The 20,319-nt window shown below is 41.3% G+C and overlaps 1 protein-coding gene across 1 annotated transcript in view; it reads right to left on the bottom strand.

Moving 5' to 3' along the window:
• LOC123595693 (small G protein signaling modulator 1-like) overlaps window positions 1-19,022 on the bottom strand; it is a 78,628-nt gene extending 59,606 nt beyond the window's left edge. Inside the window, 4 exon segments of the mRNA XM_045473362.1 lie at window positions 9,516-9,716; window positions 9,829-9,889; window positions 13,202-13,274; window positions 18,845-19,022. Of these exon segments, the coding sequence (XP_045329318.1) occupies window positions 9,516-9,638 (123 nt within the window). The 5' untranslated portion in view covers window positions 9,639-9,716; window positions 9,829-9,889; window positions 13,202-13,274; window positions 18,845-19,022.
• Window positions 19,023-20,319: the final 1,297 nt, after the last annotated feature.

Genomic DNA, 20,319 nt, shown 5'->3' with positions numbered 1-20,319 from the left:
TGGGGGCCTCAGTCAGTTGAGCATCCGGCTTCGGCTCAGGTCATGATCTCACAGTTTCTGGGTTTGAGCCCCACATCGGGCTCTGTGCTGACAGCTTAGAGCCTGGAGCCTGCGTCGAATTCTGGGTCTCCCTCTCTCTCTGCTCCTCCCCCACTCATGCTCTGTCTCTCTTTCTCCTTCAAAAATGAAGAACACCATTAAAAAAATGTTTTTAAATAGAAAAAATAAAAAAGCAACTGACTGTTAAGCCAACAGTTCCAGAAAGAAGGGTAGGAGGTGTCTCTGGGCAAGGCTGTGACAGGCAGGGATGTGGCTCCTCTGAATCCAGAAAATGGGGAGAAGGAAGAGTTGACTTGACTCCTGGATTTCTAGGCAAAGAGCTTCCCTATGCCACTCCACTGGAGCCTGGCTCTCTGATACTGGGGGGAGATGCTCCCCAAAGAGGTGGGCAGAGAAAGGGAAGGAGAGGAAGTCGGCTTTGGTGGGACAAGGGCTTGCCCTTTGTCCACTGGGCAGAGTGGCGCAACTCCACTATCAGGTCCGAGCAAAGCGGGATCCTACAGGGTTTTGAATCCCTGCTCAGTGCTCAGGGAGCACAGGGGACCGTGCAGCAAGGCAAGCTGGCCCCCCAGGCTATTCCGTGAGGATGGCCTAAACAGTGAGTTTTGAGACACCTCGTGTGGGCAGGAGAGACTGGGGTGTCGCCATTTCTCCCCCCATGACCAACATCGTGGGGCTTCAATGAATGCACAGTGAGCCTCAGTGGAGGCAGGCCCATTACACCAAACCCTGCCTCTCTGTGCCTGGTAACTGCTTCTCTGTGGGAGTGAGACTGACACTGATGAGACCAGACAGCCCCTCCCCTAGACCAGCACAGCCACCGGTCCCAGGCACCAACAGACAACTCTCCTCTGGTTTTGTATCTTAGTTTGTTTGTTTGTTTTCATTTGAATTATTGTTCTTTCTATCTTTTCTTTTCTTTTTTAATGTTTATTTCTGTATTTTGAGAGAGAGTGAGTGATCAAGCAGGAGAGGTACAGAGAGAGGGAGAGAGAGAATCCGAGCAGGATCCATGCTCTCACGGCAGAACCTGATGGGGGTTTCGAACCCACCAACAGCGAGAACATGACCTGAACCAAATTCAAGAGTCAGACGCTTCACCCACTGAGCCACCCAGGCGCCCATCTTTTCTTTCCTTTGGTTTCCCTTTCTTCTCTTTTCCCTTTTTTCTCTATCTACTCTCCTCTCTCCTCTTCTCCCTTTGGAATCAGCCTAGTAGTCTCAAGTTGACTTTGGGTCAAAGCTAATTATATATATATATATATTTTTTTTCCTTTGTTCCTCTGTTCTGATTGTTTGTTTGTTTCTTTGATCGGGCATTTTCTCTATACTTTTCCCGATCTCCTTCTTCATTTTCCTCCCTCTCTTTCTGGATTAAGCCCTATAGCTCCTTTGAGTCACTGCCTGGTCTCTTTTCCCACTCCTGTCATTTCTCTCTTTGTTTGGGCTAAGGATTCTTCACCACCCTCTTCTCCCTTTTTCCAGGATTACTTCAACAAACAAATCAAAGCACACCTGGTGGAAGGCCCAAACCACCACTCCAAGTAGCGAGAAAAGCAGCCAAAGACGCACCAAAAGAGCGCACACAACACACTTTAAAAACATTTGTTCAACTGCCAGGCCCTGGACCGTGTAGGACCCCTTTTTAATATAGTAGTACTCGCAGGTGTGGGACACAGAACAAGCTATTAAAACACATAAAGGGCAGGAATCTAGCCAAAACAACGAAATCGAAGAATTCTCCTCAAAAAAAATTCCAGGAAGAAAGGACAGCCAGAGAACTGCTCAAAAGAGACAGAAACAATATATCTGAGCATGTTTTTGGAAGAACACTCATAAGACGCATAGCGGGGCTGGAAACCAAGCATAGAAGACAGCAGACAATCTACTGCTACAGAGATCAAGGACCTAAGGAATCATCACGATGAATGCTGAAAATTAAATGTTGTAAACGAGTTACAAAACAAACTGGATGTAGTGACAGCAAGGATGGGAGAAGCAGAAGAGAGAATCGGTGAAATAGAAGATACAATTGTGGACAAAGATGAAGCAGAGAAAGGAAAGAAAGGAAATTACTAGACCACGAGGCAGGTACTAGACATCTAATTGATTCGGTGAGATGAAATAATAGCCACATCATAGGAGTCCCAGAAGAAGAAGAGTGAGAGAAAGGGGCAGAAGTTTTATTTGAACAACTTATAGCTGAGAACTTCCCTCATCTGGGGAAGGAAACCGGCATCCAAGTCCTGGCGGCACAGAGAATTCCCTTCAAAATCAACAAAGCCAGGTCAACACCACGACATGTCATAGCGAAACCTGAAAAATACAAAGATAAAGAGCGAATTCTGAAAGCAGCTAGGGACAAACGGGTCTTAATCTACAAGGGAAGACACATAAGGGTAGCAGCAGACCTGTCCAAAGAAACTTGGCAGGGCAGAAGGGAGGGGTGGGAAACAGTCAATGCCCCAATCAAAAGACACAGGTAATCAGAATGGATAAAACACAAAACAATACCAAAGAACAAGATCCATCTATATGCTGTCAACAAGACACTGATTTTACACCCCAGGACACCTCCAGATTCAAAGTGAAGGTATGGGGAACTAACTATCATGCTACTAGAAGTCAAAAGAAAGCTGGAGTCGCCATACTTCCACCAGACAGACTAGATTTTAAACCAAAGACTGTAGTAACAGATTCAGAAGGGCGTTTTATCATAACTAAGGGGTCTATCCATCAAGAGGAGCTAACAATTGCAAATGTTTATGCCCCCAAAGTGAAACGCCCACATATATGAATCGATTAATCACAAACATGAATAAATGTATACATACAAATACCATGATTGTAGACGACTTTAAGACTCCACGCATGGCAACAGGTGGATCATCAAGGCAGAAAATCAGTAAGGAAACACAGATTCAATGTGTCATTGGACCAGATGTATTCAGATATACATACATATATATTGGCCTTTATATATACATTTATACACATAGATATCGATACAGATGTATTGAGACCTTCTCATTTAACAGCAGTAGAATGCACATTCTTCTTAAGTGCACATAGAACATTCTCCAATATAGATCACATCCTGGGTCACAAAACAGCCCTCCACAATATAAAAGGACTGAGATCATACCATGCATATTTTCAGATCACAACGCTCAGACACTTGGAATCAACCACAAGAACAAAAATTGGAAAGCCCCCAAATGCATGGAGGTTACAGAGCTTCCTACTCAAGAAAGAATGGGTCCACCAGGCGACTAAGGAAGAAATTAAAAACCATATGGAAGCAAATGAAAATGAAAACACGCAATCCAAACCCTTTGGGATGCAGCAAAGGCAGTCCTTAGAGGAAAATACATTGCAATCCAGGCCTATCTCCAGAAGCAAGGATGGTCCCAAATACAGAAACTAACTTCACTCCTAAACGAACTAGAAACACAGCAGCAAAGAAAGCCCAACGTCAGCAGAAGAAGAGAAACAAGAAACAGTAGAGCAGAAATAAATCCTATAGAATCCAAAAACAAGGTTGCACACATCAATGAATCTAAGAGATGTTTTTTTTTTTATTTTTTTTCAACGTTTATTTATTTTTGGGACAGAGAGAAACAGAGCATGAACGGGGGAGGGGCAGAGAGAGAGGGAGACACAGAATCGGAAACAGGCTCCAGGCTCTGAGCCATCAGCCCAGAGCCCGACGCGGGGCTCGAACTCACGGACCGCGAGATCGTGACCTGGCTGAAGTCGACTGCGCCACCCAGGCGCCCCGAGATGTTTTTTTTTAATAAACAAAATTGATAACCCCCTAGCCACACTTCTCAAAAAGAAAGAGAGGCCCAAACAGATAAAATCACAAATGAAAGACGAGAGATCACAACCAACAGCACAGAAACACAACAAGAAATCCGAGGATACGATGAAAAAGTATATGCCAACAACCTGGACAACCTGGAAGACATGGACAAATTCCTAGACACCCACACACTACCAAAAGCCAAGCGGGGAGAAATAGAAAACGTGAACAGACCCATAACCCGTGAAGACATTCAATCAGTTATTAAAAATCTCCCAAAAGATAAGAGTCCTGGGCACGATGGCTTCCCAGAGGAATCCTACCAGACATTAAAACAGAGTTAATCCTTCTTCTTCTTCTCAACAAGATACTAACAAATGTAATGCAACGGTATATTAAGAGAATGATTCGCCAGGATCAAGTGCGATTCATTCCTGGGCGGCAGGGCTGGTTCAATATTCACAAATCAATCAACATGACACGTCCAGTGAAGAGAAGAAAGGATAACAACCATATGATCCTGTCACTAGATGCAGAAAAAGCATTTGACAAAATACAGCACTCTTTCTTAATACAACCCTCAAGAAAATCGGATAGAAGGACTAGACCTTCGAACCATAAAAGCCACATATGAATGGCCCACAGCAAATAGTCTCCTCCATGGAGAAACACTGAGAGCTTTTCCCCTGAGATCAGGAACATGAAGGGATTTCTACTCTCACCACTGTGTTTAACATAATGTTGGAAGTCCTGGCCTCAGACATCACACAACAAAATGAAATAAAAGGCATCCAAGTTGGCAAAGAAGAGGTCAAACTTTCACAGTTTGCAGATGACACGATACTCTATGTGGACATCCTGAGAGCCTCCACCAAAAAACTGCTAGAACTGACACACGCATTCAGCAAAGCTACAGGATAAAACATCAATGCACCCAAATCGGTTGCATGTCTATACACCAATCATGAAGCGTTAGAAAGAGAGATCAAGGAATCGATCCCATTTACCACTGCACCAAACCATAAAATACCTAGCATTAAACCTAACCAAAGAGGTAAAAGATCTGTATGCTGAAAACTATAGACAACTTATGAAAGAAACTGAAGAACACACAAAGAACCCAGAAAATATTCCATGCTCATGGCTTGCAAGAACAAACATTGTTAAAACGTCAATACTACCCAAAGCAATCTGTACATTCAATGCAATCCCAATCAAAATAACAGCAGCATTCTTCACAGAACTAGAACAAACAATCCTACACTTTGGAGAGAACCACAAAAGACCCAGAACAACCAAAGTAAGGTTGAGAAAGGAAACCAGAGTGGGGGAGGCATCACAATCCCGGACTTTAGCCTGTACTACAAAGCTGGACTCCTCAAACGCACGGTATTAGCTCCAAACAAGCACAGAGGCCAGTGGAATAGAATACAGAACCCAGAAATGGGCCCACACATGTGTGGCCAACTAAGCTCCAACAAAGCAGGAAAGAGTAGCCAATGCAAAAAAGACAGTCTCTTTAGCTAATGGTGCTGGGAGAACTGGACAGCCACATGCACAAGAGTGAAACTGGACCACTTTCTTACACCTTATACAAACATAAACTCCTATGCATGAAAAAGCTAACCGTGAGACAGGAAACCATCAAAATCCTAGAGGAGAAAACAGGCAACCACCTCTCTGACCTCGGCTGCAGCAATTACTTACTTGACATGTCTCCAAAGGCAAGGGAAATAAAAGCAGAAGTGAACTTCTGGGACCTCATCAAGATATAAAGCTGCCACACAGCAAAGGCAACAATCAACAAACCTTAAAGGCAACCGACGGAATGGGAGAACGTATGTATTCGCAAATGGCATATCACATAAAGGGTTAGGATAAAAAAGTCTATAAAGAACTTGCCAAACTCAACACCCAAAAACCAAGTAAGCGAAGAGAGGGGCAGAGGACGTGAATAGACACTTTTCCAAAGGAGACATCCAGATGGCCAACGGACACATGCAAAGATGCTCAACATCACACGTCATCCAGGAAATACAAATCAAACCCCACTGGGATACCACCTCAATCGGTCAGAGTGCGGTGGTGAAATTCACAACTCCAGAAATAACAGATGTTGGCGAGGATGTGGCGAAATGGGAACCCTCTTGCACTGTTGGTGGCAATGCAAACTGGTGCGGCCGCTCTGGAAAACAGTGTGGAGGTTCCTCAAAAAATTAAAAATAGAATTACCCTACAACCCAGCAACAGCACTATTAGGCATTTATCCAAAGGATACAGGAGTGCTGATTTGTAGGGCCACATGTACCCCAGAGTTGATAGCAGTTCTATCAACAATCGCCAAATTATGGAAAGAGCCCAAATGTCCATCAACTGATGAATGGCTAAAGAAGAGGTGGTTTCTATATAAAATGGAATACTACGACTCGGCCATGAAAAAGAATGGAATCCTGCCATTTGCAACACTGTGGAAACAACTGGAAGGTATGATGCCAAATGAAATAGGTCAGTCAAGAGAAAGATATCGTATGTTTTCACTCATAGGTGGAATTTGGAAACTTCACACAAGACCATAGGGGAAGGGAAAGAAAAAATAGTTACAAATACCTAGAGGAGGCAAACCATACAAGGCTCTTAAAAGACAGAGAACAAGCTGAGGGTTGATGGGGGTGGGGAGTTAAGGGGGTGGAAGGAGGGCACATGTTGGGCATTGAGGAGGGCACATGTTGGAAGGAGCCCTGGGGTTATCCGGAAGTGATGAATCACGGGAATCTACTCCCGAAGCCAAGACTACACTGTACACACTATATATTCCCTAACCGGACACTAAATTGTAAACTAATAAAAATAAAGAATAAATAAAGAATAATAATGAAAACAGGGGAGGGGGGCCTGGGTGGCTCAGTCAGTTAAGTCTCCAACTTTGGCTCGCGTCATGAGCTCTTGGTTCATGAGTTCGAGCCCCGCATCAGGCTCTCTGCTGTCGGCACAGAGCCTGCTTTGGATCTTCTGTCCCCCTCTCCCTACCCCTCCCCTTCTCCCTCACGTTCTCTCTCTCAAAAATAAACAAGCACTAAAAATATTTTTAAAGAGTAAAAATAATACAATCACAAAAGCAGGGGAAAAAAACATGAGATTCAAGATTTCACGTCTATATTCCAACATTAGTTTTAAGGGTGCAAACTATATGTTTACTAATATAGACAAATATTAATTTCTGTAATGAATGGCATTAAGAGTCATAAAAAGTTTTAACTGTGAAACACTAATTCAGGATTTTATAAGAATACTCCTTTTTAAAAATTAATCTTGGGACACCTGGGTGGCTCAGTCAGTTGAGCGTCCAACTCTTAGTTTCAGCTCGAGTCATGGTCCCAAGGCCGTGGGATCAAGCCCTGCGTCACGTCCACACGAAGCATGGAGTCAGCTTGCGATTCATATTCTCCCTCACTCTCTCTCAAGAATCAACATTAAAAAAAATAGTAAAACAAATAAAAAAATTAATCTTAAGGGACACGATTTAAAGTATAGAAGAGAAATACAGGATTACAGAATTTTGAGCCATTTTCCACTACTACCACGATGTCTAAGAAAAATATAAAAACCGATTTTAAACTTCATATACTTTTTTTATTCTATTGGGAACAGCATATGAAGAGCTCTAATTTCCTATCTACACCATATAGGAAGGTAGTTAAGGACCCGAGAAGGAATCTAGCATTAGAAACTAATATATTTATGATCATCCAATTTGAAGATTTTAAAGTCTTCAAATACATGTGTCATTATCAAGCAGGACTGAACATTCCCAGGAGGAAAGAAGAAAGGGACTAAAAAAAAAAAAAATCAACTCACTAGTCTTTCTTAGTTTTAGACATGAAAGAATTTACATGCTAAATAGAACAACTATGAATACTAAAGTTTCCCCTGAATAATATAAAATGTACCTTGGGGCGCCAGGGGGACTCAGTCGGCTAAGCATCTGACTTTGGCTCAGGTCATGATCGCATGGTTCCTGAGCTTGAGCCCCACGTGTCAGGCTCTGTGCTGACAGCTCAGAGCCTGAAGCCTGCTTCAGATTCTGTGTCTCCCTCTCTCTCTGCCCTTCCCCCACTCATGCTCCATCTCTATCAAAAATAAATAAATATGGTTTGAAAAATGTATCTAGTGTCGGAAATCTTCAAAAAAGTAAAAAATCATTTCCTACAAAAAATTTTGCATACTCTCTTGGAAACCTTTCCTGCCTTATGATTCTGTCATGACAAAGAGTTCATATTAGACAAAAATTTATACATTTTGAGTTCATTCATATGGTATGTGTGTATGTGTCTATTCTATGCAGATACTATTAAAAAAAGAGTGGCACCTGGGTGGCTCAGCTGGTTAAGTGTCCAACTTGATTTCGGCTCAGGTTATTCAAGCTCTGTGTCAGGTTTGACACTGGCAGCACAGAGCCTGCTTAGGATTCTCTGTCTCTGTCTCTCTCTCTCTCTCAAAATACATAAACAGTTGAACACTTTAAAAAAAGGTAAATCAGAATGCAGAAAACATATTTTATATATTTTTTCTTTCAGAGTGTGGCAGCTTAAGTGGCACCTGGGTGGCTCAGGCAGTTAAGCATCTTGATTTGGGCTCAGGTCATCATCTCGCAAGCCGGTTTGTGAGTCTGAGCTATGAGTAGAGCTCTGTGCTGGCAATGAAGAGCCTGTTTGGGATTCTCTCTGTCTCTCCCCTCTTTCCCTGTCCCTACCCTGCTTGCTCTCTCTCTCAAAATAAATAAATAAGCTCAAAAACAAAAAACAAATTCAGTGTTGCAGCTTCAAATTTAGTTTTTCATTTCACGGATAAAGAACCTTATTTACATCACCAGAAATTTTATTGAATGAAAAGAATAAATGTTTCTTTCCTCTCTTTCTACTCAAAAAGACCTAAAATATACCAAGATTATACCACACAGTAAGTAACCTTAGAAACCCCAAGAAAGACAATAGCCAAAAATTGAAAATTCGCCATCGATCTGGTATGGCCTAAAACAGATTTCACTTTGCATTCCTTAGAAACACAGGTTTTGCTAAACTAAATACAGGATATCACCTTTATTAAACTGAAACATAAGGGCAAAAGTTTCTTCCAGTTCTTCACAGAAATCAGCTGTAAGTCATTCAGAGGAATCTAAGCGGTTTTTTTTTGTTTGTTTGTTTGTTTTTTTTATTACCTGGCTTTTTTTTTCTTAATTTGCACTTAAAATATTTTCTCCCACATTTTATAATTTAAAGAACATCTGCTCTGCCTTAATCCCACTATTGCTGCTGTGATTTGATGATACTTTCTCTCAACTCTTCATACTTTTAAGTTCATCTCGCCCCTCTAAAATGAATTCTTCCCCTTCACCCCCCTCCTCATCTTCATATGCCTCTAGCTATTCTTTCCAGCTGCCTTCTCCTTCTTTGCTTCCATAAAGGCATCCCCGAGAATTGTCTACTCCCACCAAACTTTATAAATTTCAATCCTGTACCTTCCTCTCTGTGGTCATTACACTGATTTCTGTTACGATCTTGAGGACTTCCATTTCATCCTAAGATCCTTTACATCATTATAAGGAGCAAGAGGATGGTATGGGGTAGGGGGAGCATACAACAAAACAACTGACCTTTGCAAGACCAAGGACAGCTAACGTCTTGAGAGAAGGTTTCAGAAGAGATTTCGATGATGGTAAAACAGGAAGAGGATCACCATAAACTCTGGCTGGTGGTTTGGAAAGAGTTTCAGCCATATCTTTATTTTCAGAATCAGGACTGTTGTCCAGATAAGGTTCCACCTTCTGGTTTCACAGTGCCACGATTTGCTCTCACTTAGTAGAAAACAAAGTAAAGAGGACATGAAAATACCTGTTACTTCAAATTGGTGAATAACACGAGAATGGACAAGAATCAGTGAATAATACAAGTCTCCCAATAACTCACTGTTTTTCATAAATTGCCAAGCAGAATGCAGTAGCTTTGCTATGCGTGGTTTTGGGACATTCTAGAAAAGAATTAACAGCTTTAAGGATTACGAGAATCCAACTCAATAAAATCATTGTAATATTCACCATTACCAAATGCGCACCCTTACACAAGGAACACAGGCTTTGGAATCTTTCAAATGTAGACTCAAATCTCAGTTATGCCGTTTACTATTTATTACCAGTCTCCATTTTCTCATGTGGTGAGCAACACAAGAGATCTCATAGGTAGTCTCAAAATGTTACTCGCCGTACCTGTAACTGATTAATATCGGGTAAATACTTTACCAAAGTAACCTCAGATACACCTTGAACCCTATGTAATTGAAAGCATGTTGAAAAAACTAACACTAAGAAATTTAAATATGTTATCTTGTGAAATGTTTGCATGATTTATACTGGCATGAACTATCTCTTGTAAGAGAAAATGTACAAACTTACTCTTCAGTAGTATCTTATGTAGGTAAGTTGGAATTGCAAACAGTTTAAGTTGCTTCTGTTTCTCAAAACACTAAAGTCAAATATGACTGTTTAAATGTACCTCCTTCTGGGACGCCTGGGTGGCTCAGTCAGTTACGTGACCAACTTTTGATTTCAGCTCAGGTCATGAACTCACGGTTAGTGGGGTTCATGGCACACATCGGACTCTGTGCTGACAGCGCGGAACCTGCTTGAGATTCCCTCCTTCCCTCTCTGTCTGCCCTTCCCTATGAGCACTTGCTCGTTCTGTCTCTCCCTCCCTTTCCAAGACAAATACAAACATTACAAAAACATTTAGCTCAGCTCCTTCCAACAAAGATGAAAAAAGAATAAGAAACCTTGTGGGGCAATGAGTCATGGATGAAAACCACACACAGACAGTAGAATTCCGTAACCAATATGTTGACAATGGAGTTGACAGAAAGTGATGTACTAAAAGAACAGACCCTAGGGGCGCCTGGGTGGCGCAGTCGGTTAAGCGTCCGACTTCAGCCAGGTCATGATCTCGCGGTCCGTGAGTTCGAGCCCCGCGTCAGGCTCTGGGCTGATGGCTCAGAGCCTGGAGCCTGTTTCCGATTCTGTGTCTCCCTCTCTCTCTGCCCCTCCCCCGTTCATGCTCTGTCTCTCTCTGTCCCAAAAATAAATAAACGTTGAAAAAAAAAAAAAAGAACAGACCCTAAAGAAATGTTTTCTGCAAGGAAACATTAGGCTAGGGGTAAACGATTAAGAAAGAGCATGGTGGGGGGAACACGTAGGTGGCTCAGTCAGTTCAGCGTCCACCTTCAGCTCATGAGTCATGATCTCACAGTTTGTGGGTTTGAGCCCCACATTGAGCTCTGTGTTGACAGCTCGGAGCCTGGAGCCTGCTTTGGATTCTGTGTCTCCCTCTGTCTCTGTCCCTACCCTGCTTGCACTCTGTCTCTCTCTCGCTCCAAAATAAATAAACTTTAAAAACATCAAAAATACCTTAAAAAGAATGGGGGAAAAGAAAGAAAAAGGAAAAAAAAATAAGACATGACCAATCAATCAAGCATGAGCTTAAGACAAGGAAGAAAAGGAAAAATGTGAGCAAAATAAGATAAGTGGAAACAACATACACTTTTCAAAGGTACATAAGTAGGATTGGGCATATACTATGAACAATAGTCTTTTCTAAACCTTTTAAAGATATATATAAAATCTATATGCAAAACAGAGGCTTCGATTCACAGTATATCCCTAATAATACTGACTTGTATCACTCTACAGATATCTGGTTATAAATACTGTAATAAGGAATTTAATTTTTTTCACTATAAATTGTTCAATTACTGGCATCTATCACTTCCTAAAAGCTATAAATTATTACTACACTCACAAAAGAACAGAAAAAGAAAGGTTCCTAACACATCAACTTTCACTATGGAGAAAGAATTGGAATGAGAATTCTAGGAAGAAATGTGAACCTTCAAAGGATGTATGTAATGGGACACGGATGGGGTTAACAAAACAAAGGCTGAGGAGTTTTTCTCTGCATTTCTAAGCTCACAATGGGAGGATACTAAAAACATACTGTCACCTTCTTTCTTTTGTAACTCCTGATTTCCTCAATAGAATTCATTTGCGTTGATACATATTAAACACTAAAACGGAATATAAACTGAAGCCTTACTTTTTAAATTCACATATTTAATTGTGATATATCATGCGTATTTCGTTACTTTTCAAATTCCATTCTATGGAATTCCATTTCCCTACTCATTTATTCACATTCAAAAACTATGACATTGCTTGTTCCAAGCAAGACTTTATTCTAGGAGCTCCAGGAGTCAAACAAGTATGTTTCCTAACCTCCAGTAGCTTATAATGATTTAGGGGCTTTGAAATGAATATTTAAATAAACATCAGATGGGGCGCCTGGGTGGCGCAGTCGGTTAAGCGTCCGACTTCAGCCAGGTCACGATCTCGCGGTCCGTGAGTTCGAGCCCCGCGTCAGGCTCTGCGCTGATGGCTCGGAGCCTGGAGCCTGTTTCCGATTCTTTGTCTCCCTCTCTCTCTGCCCCTCCCCCGTTCATGCTCTGTCTCTCTCTGTCCCAAAAATAAATAAACGTTGAAAAAAAAATTTCAAACTTTAAATTTTAGAATCAGACACAAGGACTAAGAGGAGATAGTTTTAAAAGCTAGAATAGAAAAGATTTCTGAAATTAGAAATTTGACAACTTGGCTATGAAGAGCCTCTGCTCATAGAGCTACTCTTTTCAGCAAAATACGTATTCTTCAGGGAGATGCACAATTGTAACTTACTCTTCGTGGAGTTATTTCAAAAATACAGGGGAACACCTCTGTAAGGTAAATGTTGAGAAATAATGTAAACATCTAAGTTTCTACATTTTCTAATGTTATTTCAGTCTAAATGTAGAACAAAGGATAGAGACAAAGGAAAATCCTGTGTCTCACCAACATAAAACTTGCCCGGGGCTGGGGGCAACCTACAATAGACACTTGGATCCAATAAGATTTCATTTAGGCATGAGTATTATCAGTCATGCTATGATCACAGTAAGAATCCTTATCCTTAACCAAATGTCATATTTCCTCCATTATGGGAAAGCTTTTCCCAATATAATGTCACGGTCATTATATATTTTCCAGCCCATTCTTTTATCAGCCTCCACCTCTAGGATTTACCAGAGTAAAACAAAACAAAACAAAACATTCAACGCGTCATGTATCTGCAAAGTGGTTTGTTCTTGCTAACTTTCCATTACACACATAAAATGATGAGACACAGGCTACTGTTAATTTTTAAGAGTAAATAAGGGAGAAAACTAAATTCAGAGCAGGAAAGTGAGTTTCACAGGAGGGTACTTTACCTTGGTACCAAAATCGAAGTCTTGGCCAGCCGATGTAGGCCATGAATCATCAGGACCAGGTTTGTCGGAAAGCCTTTAGAGCAAAAATATACAACAAAAACATGTTCATTTATTAAAAAACAAAATTTCAAAAATAAGGGAAATGTCAGCTGTTTACTCAACAAAGTTTCTTGGTATAATAAAAAGTTGGCCTCTGTTTTTTTTTTTTTTTAATTTTTTTTTTTCAACCTTTATTTATTTTTGGGACAGAGAGAGACAGAGCATGAACGGGGGAGGGGCAGAGAGAGAGGGAGACGCAGAATCGGAAACAGGCTCCAGGCTCTGAGCCATCAGCCCCAGAGCCTGACGCGGGGCTCGAACTCACGGACCGCGAGATCGTGACCTGGCTGAAGTCGGACGCTTAACCGACTGTGCCCCAGGCGCCCCCTGTTTTTTTCATTAAGTTTTATTTTAATTCCAGTAATAGTAACATCCAGTGTTATATTAATTTAAGTGGTACAATACAGTGATTCACCAACTCCATACACACCCCATGCTCATCATGACAAGGGCACTCCTTCATCCCCATCACCTCTTTCACCCCTCCCACCACTCACCTCCTCTCTGGGAACCATCTGTTTGTTCTGCAGTTAAGAGCCTATTTCTTGGTTTGTCTCTCCCTTTTTTTTTCTCCCTTTGCTCATTTGTTGTTTCTTAAGTGCTACATGAGTAAAACCATATGGTATTTGTCTTCCCCTGACTTTGCTTACCCTACTACTCTCGGGCTTCAACGAGGTCATTGCAAAAGACAAGGTTTCGTTGTTTTATGGCTGAGTAATATAACAGTGTGTGTGTGTGTATGGATATACATATACACACACACATACATACATACATACATATAGGACTTCTTTGTTCACTCATTTGTCAATGGACGCTTGCGCTGGCTATTGGAAATAATGCTGCAATAAACACAGGGGTGCGTGTGTCCCATGGAATTCATGTTTTTGTATTCTTTTGATTACTGGATCATAGGAGAGTTCTGTTTTTAATTTTTTGGGGAACCTCCATACTGTTTTCCACAGGGGCTGCACTCACTGCATTTCCACCAACAGTGCAAGAGGTTTCCTCTGTCTCCACATCCTCGCAAACACTTGCTTCTTGTGTCTGGGAGTTTAGCCATTCTGACAGGTGTGAACGTGGTATCTCATTGTAGTTTTGGGGAGCATCTTTTCAGGTGTCTGTTGACCATCTGTGTGTTGTCTGTGGAAAATGTCTGGTTATGTCTTCTGCTCATTTTTAAACTGGGCTTTTTTGGAGGGGGGGGATGTTGACTTGTATCAATTTTTTATACATTGTGAATACTAACCCTTTATTGGCTTTGCAAAACATTTGCAAATATGTTCTCCCATTCCAGAGGTTCCCTTTCCCTTTAGTTTTGACGGTTTCCTTCACTGTGCAAAAGCCTTGTAGTTTGATGTAGTCCCCATAGTTATTCTTGTTTTACGTCCACTGGCTCAGGAAACATAACTAGTAAAATGATGCTATAGCCAAAGACAGAGAAATGATGGCCTGTGCTCCCTTCAAGGATTTCTTATGGTTTCAGGTCTCACACTTAGGTCTTTAATTCATTTTGAGTTTATTTCTGTCTATGGTAAAGAAATTGGTCCAGGTTCATTGTTTGGTATGTGGCTTGTCCGGTTTTCCCAACCCCATTTGGTGAAGAGACTGCCTTTTCCCCACTGGATAGTCTTTCCTGTTTGTGGAAGATTAACTGCCATACAATTGTGGATTTCTTTCTGGGTTATCGGTTCTATTCCATTGAGCTATGTGGCTATGTTCTACACCAGTACCAACCATACTGTTGGGATTTCTACAGCTTTGGAATAAAACTTGAAATCTGAGATTGTGATACCTTCAGTTTTCCTCTTTTGCAATATTGCTTTGGCCATTCAAGGTCTTTTGTGATTGTATAGAACAGTTAGGATTGTTTGTATAGTTCTGTGACAAATGCTGTTGGTATGTTGACAGGGATTGCATTACATCTGTAGATTCCTTTGGGTAGTGTAAACACTTTAAAAATACGTATTCTTCCTATCTATGAGCATCGGATGTCTTTCTCTTTCCGTCACCTTCAATTTCTTCAATCGGTGTTTTAAGGTTTCCAGGGTATAGGTCTTTCAAAATTTGGACCCTGTTTTAAAACAGCTTTCAGTTCGTTATTTTGCCTCCACCTCTCCTAACCCGTGAAATCTCCAGGAAACACCCAGTCTGAGTTTCCATAACCCAGTGTGACAGGCAGGGAATTCTCTGAAATGGTTGAAAATTAAATGTATAAAAGTTATCACAATGACTTCTCACCTCACATCTGTCAGAATGGCTCAGTTTCAACACACAGGAAACAACAAGGGTTGCTCAGGGTGTGGAGAAAAAAACCCTTGTGCACTGGTCATAGGATGTAAGTTGGTATCGCCACAGTGAAAGCCAGTATGGAGGGGCCTCAACAAATTAAAAATACAAATACCACAGGATCCAGTAATTCCACTACTGGGTATTTATTTACCCAAGGGAAATGGAAATACTAATTTGAAAAGATATATGCACCCCTATCTTTATTGTAGCATTATTGACAATAGACAAGATATGGAAGCAACCCAAGTGTCCATCAATACATGAACAGACCACACACACACACACACACACACACACACACACACACAATGGAATATTACGCAGCTATAAACCAGAATGAGATCTTGCCATCTGCAACATCATGGATATACCTAGACAGTATGAGGGTAAGTGAAATAAGTCAGACGGAGAAAGACAAATCCTATATGATTTCAATTTTATGTAGAATCTAAAAAGGGGAACAAATGAACAAAAAGAGAAAAAGCAGAAACAGACCCATAAATGCAGAGAATTGACTGTTGCCAGAAGGGAGGGGAGGTGGAGGGATGGACAAAATGGCTGAAGGGGAAAGGGAAATTCAGGGTTCCAGTTACAGAGTAAATAAATCACAAGGCTCAAAGGAACAGCATAGGGAATCTAGTCAGTGATACGTAATAGCATTATACATTAACAGATGGGAGCTACACTTATGGCGAGCATGGAGGAACATCCAGAGTTGTTGCATCATATATTACATGTGTGTCAGGTAGACCTCTGTTTAAGTAAATATACCAAAGTGAAGGTTTCTATGTTATGAGTGGAAGTACCAACTAGAGATTAAAAGATTAAAAGTTCCCAAGGCCAACTTTGTTCCTACACTGGTCTTGCCTTATTGAGGTCCATAAGAACTAGCAAGACCTTCCAAGACTTCAGGGGCATTCAGCTACCCAAGGAGAGAGACTGCGATCAAAATGGTCCTGGTAGTTGTGCCTCCATTTCTCTCTACGCTGCCTGAATACTTTCTTCCCTATGAGCTCCCACTCCTCCATCACTCTTCGGCACGGTTCAGTGACATTCTCCAACCTTTCAATCTTTAGCCTATGAAGGCACAGACTCCTACAACAAGGATGGGCTCAAATGATCGAGGGTAGGAGCCATGTCCTGCTCCTGGAGAACAAGCTAATTGGGAGTCTCAGTCATCCACACAGTCACTTCAACATAGGCATGTTATCACCTATCCAGATGAAGCTCCCTTACTGATTTGACAAGTCAGTCCTACCCCTGCCCAGCCCTACAGGTACATGGGAAGGGCATTACAGATTTAGGAAAAGAGGTGAAGTGAGGAGACAGCTTGCCTTGGGCCATATGTCTCTGTAGATCACAATCTCCACCCCCACCCCCAATTCCTTGAGAGGATCTAAGCCATCCTCCCTAAGTGGGGGTGCAAGTAGATGATATCGTATTTCTCTTTGCTGTAAACAGACTCTTCCCAGCAGCTCAAATGATTTTTAATCTCTCTCAACAGAAAATCTGAAGTATGCTCGCACCGTCAATGAAACCAACAGACACAAAAGCAGAAACCTGGTCAGGACCCTCTTGAACTCTCTATTTGAATATGCCTTTCTAAGCAACTCCCCTAATCCTGGGTCCTTCATTCCTGTCATTCACCTTTATCTCACTTGGCATAAACCCCCATATTCTGACATCTTTTCTGAAACTCTTATTCCTATCCAGCTCAGTGTTGTTCTTCTTGAAACCTGGTCTCCTCTGCTAATTCGATTCTTACCCTCCTTCATTGTATTCATTAGACCCTCTCCACAGCTTTCTACTATTGAAACATTTGCCTGCAAGGTGAAGACAAAAACAAGGAAAGAAAGGAAAGAAAGGAAAGAAAGGAAAGAAAAGAAAGAAAGAAAGAAAGAAAGAAAGAAAGAAAGAAAGAAAGAAAGAAAAGAACCCGAATTTAAATCTCATTTCTGTCACTTATCATATCCAAACAGGTCACTTCAATCTCTTTTGAGTTTCAAATTCTCCATGGAAACAACCATTGGGCAAGGAGGATAAACACAGGTTGAAGTACCAGAGGGTATTTTGATGAATTAATCTCTGAGGTTCCCTAAATCTTGAGATTCTAAATGCTTTTGATTTGGCCTATGGAAAAATGGAGAGTCCTTAGATGGCAGAAGTGGAAAACTTAATGGAAAAAAAAAATACCAACAAAACCATAGAAGGAAGTAAAAAGGCAAAAACACAGTAAAGTCATGGGAAAAAACATCTCCAAAAAAAGAAAAAACTTCCTAGAACTAGTCAAGGGTACTAGCCCAAGGGGAAACCAGAAGGGGAACTTAGGCAACAGAGAATCATAGAGCAATATCCTCAAAACAGAGGCTGAATTTAATCAATGTAACATGTCTACAACTGGATATCCTTCCCTTACAGAAAACTCATTTGTCTCAAGAAGAGGGGATATCACCACATCTAAGGAGCTGCCTGACTAAATCTTGCTTATTACGTAAAAGCCGTGACACCATGGACATAGCTGACATCCACCCTAAAATCTCTGATGGTAAAAACAAGGGACTAGTTACCACCGCACTAATTACTTTTGTTAGCACTAGTGGTCAAACATATAAGGGCAAATGCTTGGACTAACCTGGTTTCTTAAGAAAACCCTAAATTGGAGCTCCGACATCATTACCTTTGACATTCTGAGTTGATCTGCCCTAGGATCTATGTCTTCATCTCAGTGCCGCTGAGGAACCAGAGCATGGATGTGGAAGCTACACAAGCTGACGCGCAAACCCCTCAGCTACTCATTAACTATGGAATCATGGGGCAAGTAATTAACTTCCCTGAACCACAGTTGCCAAAGTAATAAAAAGTAGGCTACAATAACACAGCTACTTTGCAAAGCTATGCAATGACTATATAGCTCAACAGATGTTACGCATAGGTTATAGTGTCTCGTCCAGGGTAGAACACTCAACAACTGCTTTTGTTCTCTATGTTCCCTTAGGAAACACATAATTTTCATTTCATACATTTCATTTCCTTTCATTTCATTTTCGTTTCATTTTATTTCATTCCTTTATACTTTGAGAGCGAGTACACACAGAAAGAGGGAAAGATATCCCAAGGAGGCTGTCAGCACAAAACCCAACGTGGGGCTTGAACTCATAAACCTGAGTTGAAATCAAGAGTCACACCCTTAACCGAATGAGCCACCCAGGTGCCCCAACAAATGTCATTTTTACAAATCCATAAAAATCCTACCTGGTTATAGAGTCTTCCTCAGCATTCTTATCTGCTCCTAGAGAAGAAAGCAAAATACATGTTAAATCAACAATCGAAAAATACAGGAAATTACAAGTGTATGGCTAATGATTTGTTCAAAAGTATTCCTTTGGGACCACACCTAGAAACCACACTACACTGAATGGTAATTATACCATTGGTAGGCTTAAAGCACTAAGAAATCTTACCTTCTCCTCTATATTGTCCAAAAGCAAAAATGGGTTTTATCAGAATTTGACACCTACAGGTGAACTGATGTTTACAGTGACCATCACTGACCGACTCTATGACGCTGGAGGAAAATGGTATCGTTAGGTGAATGTTTATCCTAAGCTGACAATGTCAAACTGAAACTAGCATGATTTTTCTGGACTTCCACTACTAGAGGAGTTAAAAGAGAGTATGTTTATTTTTGCTGTAACACGGCAGAACTTCCCCAGCCCTTCAGTACAGACTGTTCAGTTTTAGGACGAAACACCCCCTCACAAAGTGTGCTCTACAGGTATTGTACTTTGCAGCATGGCCAAACCATAGCAAACAGACTCTACCTGGCATTATTTCCAATGGGAAGTTAAGGAAGAAGGATTTGGTATTCCAGTTTGATAAAGTTCTAACCTCTTGAGATTGTCTCCTTCCATTGCTAGAGAGTCTATCTAGACCCACCGCACATCACACAGGAGCATGATCCCAATGTGAGTGCTATGCAGTGGTTCATGATGTCCCCATTAGGTGACACACATCTAGAGAAATCACGCTTTTTTTCATGGAAGGCATATATCATCAGATCCTCTACTGATGAGCTACAAAACAAAACAAAGGGCAAAGAATATCCTGAATGCCTACATTCAATTACCGGGGAATTTAATTTTCTAAACATTCAAAGATATCCACTGTATGATTCTAACTATATGACACTCTGGAAAGAGGAAGACGATAGAGGTAAGGGTTGGGGTGAATGTAGGGATAAAGGGGCACAGCACAGAGGACTTTTAAGGCAGTGAAACTCTTTCACACGATACCACAAAGATGGATTCACATCATTACACATTTGTTAAAACTCATAGAACGTATAACACCAAGGCTGAACACTAATGCAAATTAGAAACTTTGCCTGAAAATGATGAGTTAGTGTCCATATAAAATGCACCACTGTTGTCAGGGTGCCTGGGTGGCTCCGTTGGTTCAGCATCCAAGTCTGCATCTGAGTTCAGGTCATGACCTCACACTTCGTGGGAGCAAGTCCTACATCAAGCTCTGTGCTGAGGGCACAGGATTCTTTCTCCCCTCTCTCTCTGCCCCTTTGCTGCTCACACACATGCATGCTCTCTCACTCAAAACTAAACAAAGGAACTGAAAAATATATACTACTAAAAATGGACCACTGTCGTGCAACATGTTGACAACAGTGGAGGCGATCCATGCGATGCAAATCATGGCACCACACATGCTGACAT

Source organism: Leopardus geoffroyi (genome assembly GCF_018350155.1).
Source record: "Leopardus geoffroyi isolate Oge1 chromosome D3 unlocalized genomic scaffold, O.geoffroyi_Oge1_pat1.0 chrD3_random_Un_scaffold_49, whole genome shotgun sequence".
Classification (NCBI taxonomy): Eukaryota; Metazoa; Chordata; class Mammalia; order Carnivora; family Felidae; genus Leopardus; species Leopardus geoffroyi.
The sequence above is the reverse complement of the archived record's forward strand: the minus strand, read 5'-3'. Positions and strand labels throughout refer to the sequence as shown.